The 3,715-nt window shown below is 48.5% G+C and overlaps 1 protein-coding gene across 1 annotated transcript; it reads left to right on the top strand.

The window, feature by feature from the left end:
- The first annotated feature begins 480 nt into the window (after positions 1 to 480).
- On the top strand, positions 481 to 975 carry LOC109737132 (uncharacterized). The gene has a single exon (XM_020296347.1). The coding sequence runs from the start codon at positions 481 to 483 to the stop codon at positions 973 to 975; it is 495 nt and encodes a 164-aa protein (XP_020151936.1).
- The last annotated feature ends 2,740 nt before the right edge of the window (positions 976 to 3,715 follow it).

Here is a 3,715-nt window from a genome sequence, read left to right as displayed (position 1 = left end):
TACGGTAGGATAGGTCGTGTATCCCCTATGCGAAGTCGAGTCCTTGTAATTGTTCATATGAAACCATGTATTGTTGTGTTTGCTTTTCATGTGTTTGATGGACGTCGTACTTTCCTTCGAGAACTTGTAAACGACTAGATCACCCATTTGGATTTGAATGAATGTGTTTTGCCCCTTTTGGGCCCATGCATAACATCAACTTGTGTCATACCGACCCCCTTACTAGGCACCCGATCTACCTTGCTTTCCCCTCATCTTTCCCAATTATGAGATCTTGACCGCTCCAACAAGATGCCTGTTGTAACCCATACTGGTAACTCTACCCAGCAGCAAGGAGCCGGAGGATCCACCCAAGGAGGAGCCAGTCAGGATCAAACCCAAGGACAAGCTCCACCACCGCCACCACCTCCAAACATGGACATGGCTCAGCTTCTCCAAGCCTTTTGAGAGGAACGCCAAGCCAACACTGCAGCCCTCCAGATGATTGCTCAAGCTGTCACCAACAACCGCCAGCCAGCAGGGAACGGCAATGGATGTTCCACGTTGGCGGAGTTCAAGAAGCATGCACCACCCACCTTCATCGAGACTGTTGAACCCCTGGATGTAGACGACTGGGTCCGCACCATTGAGGATCTGTTGGAACTAGTCGGCTGCACTAAAGACCGTGAGAGGGTGGCATATGCTGCCCACTGTCTCGGGGGTACCGCCAGAGCTTGGTGGGATGGGTTCAAGGTCATGCATGCTGGGCAAAACATCACTTGGAATGACTTCAAGGAAGAATTCTGCAAGGCCCACATTCCTTCTGGAATCATGGCCATCAAGAAGTGTGAGTTCCGAGCCCTGAAGCAAGGAAATAGCACTGTCAAGGAGTACATGCAGAAGTTCAGTGTTCTGTCAAGGTATCCTCCTGAGGATGTCAGCATTGATGCTGCCAAAAGAGAGCGTTTCATGGAAGGCCTTAATCAGACTCTGTAGTACTCACTTGTTGTGAGTGACTTCTCAACAATTCCTGATCTGGTGAACAAGGCATGGCTTGGAAGACACCCGTAAGTGCAAGCTGATCAGCAAAGGTAGCTCCAGCAACCAGAGGCCTCGCCCGTGGCAGCCAGCCCTAGTCAGACCAACCTATCAGCAGCCAAGAGCCCCTGTACCTCGCACCAACTATCAGCCTCAGCAGTACGCCAATCCCAGGCCAGCTTACAACAACCCCAATAACAATGCCGACAAGAACAACAACTCCAATCAAGTCACTTGTTTTGGATGTGGTCAGCCATGACACTACTCCAAGAATTGCCCCAACAAGAGGCCAGATGCACAGCGCCCCAATGCGCAAAACCAAGGCCAAGGCCGTGGAATCCCACCATGGAACCAAGCTCCCTGCAACCCGCCCAACAATGGCAAGGGTCATGTGAATCATGTCACTGCAGAAGAAGCCCAGGAAGACCCGGACGTCGTGTTGGGTACGTTCCTTGTCAACTCAGCACCCGCAACTGTCTTGTTTGATTCCGGAGCATCGCATTCTTTTGTCACCCAACAATTTGCATTAGAAAGTGGCATGATCTCTACACCCCTGAGTAGTCCCATGGTGGTACAAACCATCAGATCGGAGATGAGAAACAAGATAGGATGTAAAGCAGTTGGGATTGTCATTAACGAGGTAGACTTCCTAGCAGACCTTATCGTCTTAAGATCACAAGGCTTGGATGTGATCTTAGGAATGGATTAGCTCATCAAGCACCAACGCTTGCTAGATTGTGCCAACCGGACTGTCACCTTGACCAATGACCAAGGAGTCAAAGTTAAATTTGCCTCCAACACCTCCTCTACTCAAGTCGCCCAAGTCAACTGTCTGTTAGAAGTTGGGTTGGACCAAGTGCCGGTAGTTTGTGAATACCCCGATGTCTTTCCTGATGAGTTACCGGGAATGCCTCCTGATCGGGACATTGAGTTCATCATCGAGCTCATGCCCAGAGTAGGACCCATCTATAAGAAGCCTTATAGAATGGGATCGGAGGAGTTAGCAGAGTTGAAGAAGCAACTAGCCGAGTAGTTGAGGAAAGGATCCATCCGCCCTAGTGCTTCACCTTGGGGATCACCTGTTTTATTTGTGGAAAGAGGGACGGTACCATCCGGTTATGTGTTGACTATCGCTCCCTTAATGAAGTCACAATCAAGAACAAGTATCCACTCCCCAAGATTGAAGACTTGTTTGATCAGCTGAATGGTGCCAAGGTGTTTTCCAAGAACGATCTCAGGTCTGGGTACTATTAGCTGAAGATCAGACCCCAAGATATTCTGAAGACGGCGTTTGTAACCCGATATGGCATGTATGAGTACACGTTCATGTCATTTGGTTTAACCAGTGCTGCTGCATACTTCATGTACCTCATGAACAAAGTTTTCATGGAGTACTTGGACAAGTTTGTTGTCATCTTCATCGATGACATACTCATCTTTTCCATGTCTGAGGAAGAGCATGAGCAACACCTGAGGATGGTCCTAGACAAGCTTCGAGAGCACCAACTGTATGCCAAATTCAGCAAGTGCGAGTTTTGGCTACACAAGGTTGGATTCTTGGGTCATGTTCTAACTGAAGAAGGATTGTCGGTGGATCCCGCGAAGATTGAAGCCGTGACTGAATGGCAATCCCCAAGCAATGTGAAGGAAGTTAGAAGCTTCCTCGGACTCGCGGGATATTACCACAAGTTTGTTGAAGGGTTCTCAACCATTGCCCGACCCATGACTCAGCTCTTGAAGAAGGACAAGAAGTTTGAGTGGACACGGAAGTGCGAGGAAAGCTTCCAGCAGTTGAAGAAGAGATTAACCACTGCCCCAGTTCTGGCCACACCAGATATTCACAAGGAATTTGTGATATATTGTGATGCGTTGAGAACCGGGCTTGGAGGTGTTCTTATGCAAGAAGGCAGAGTCGTAGCATATCTATCCAGACAGCTACGTCCTCATGAAGAGAACTACGCTACTCATGACCTCGAGTTGGCAGCTGTAGTTCATGCCTTGAAGACATGGCAACATTACCTTCTAGGGAAGAGGTGTGAAATATACACCGACCACAAGAGTCTGAAGTATATTTTCACTCAGAAGGAATTGTACATGAGGCAGAGAAGATGGCTAGAGTTGATCAAGGATTATGACCTTAGTGTTCAATACCACCCTAGAAAGGCTAATGTGGTAGAAGATGCCCTAAGCAGAAAGGCTTGTTCCCTGAATGCTATGCTTAAGGGAAGGCTACCCGCTTGTACGAAGAACTTGAAAACTTTGGGTTGGAACTGGTTGCACCAGGATTCTTGGCCAACCTCGAAGTCAAGCCCACCCCGATGGATGATATCAAGGAAGCTAAGCAGGCACACGAGAGTATTGAAGGCATCAAAAGGAAAATCAAGGCAGGCAAGGCCCCAGGATTCTCAAAGGATGAGCAAGGAATTGTGTGGTTCGGGAATCGCATTTGCGTACCCAACCAGATTGAGCTCAAGAACATGATCTTGCAAGAAGCTCATGACACCCCATATTCCATCCACCCCGGAGGGACCAAGATGTATCAAGACCTGAAGGAAAGATTCTGGTGGCATGGCATGAAAAGAGAGATAGCCACTTTCGTCGCTAAGTGTGACATATGCCAGAGAGTCAAAGCTGAACATCAGCGACCCGCTGGATTGTTACAACCTCTCAAGGTGCCTGAATGGAAGTGGGACAAGGT

The sequence above is a fragment of the Aegilops tauschii genome, chromosome 3 (assembly GCF_002575655.3).
Source record: "Aegilops tauschii subsp. strangulata cultivar AL8/78 chromosome 3, Aet v6.0, whole genome shotgun sequence".
Lineage (NCBI taxonomy): Eukaryota > Viridiplantae > Streptophyta > Magnoliopsida > Poales > Poaceae > Aegilops > Aegilops tauschii.
Note: the sequence above shows the minus strand (reverse complement) of the source record. Positions and strands in the feature narration are given on the sequence as shown.

What these genes read in the sequence shown, in the direction of transcription:
- LOC109737132 (XM_020296347.1), top strand. Translation starts at nt 481, where the DNA reads ATGATTGCTCAAGCTGTCACCAACAACCGCCAGCCAGCAGGGAACGGC.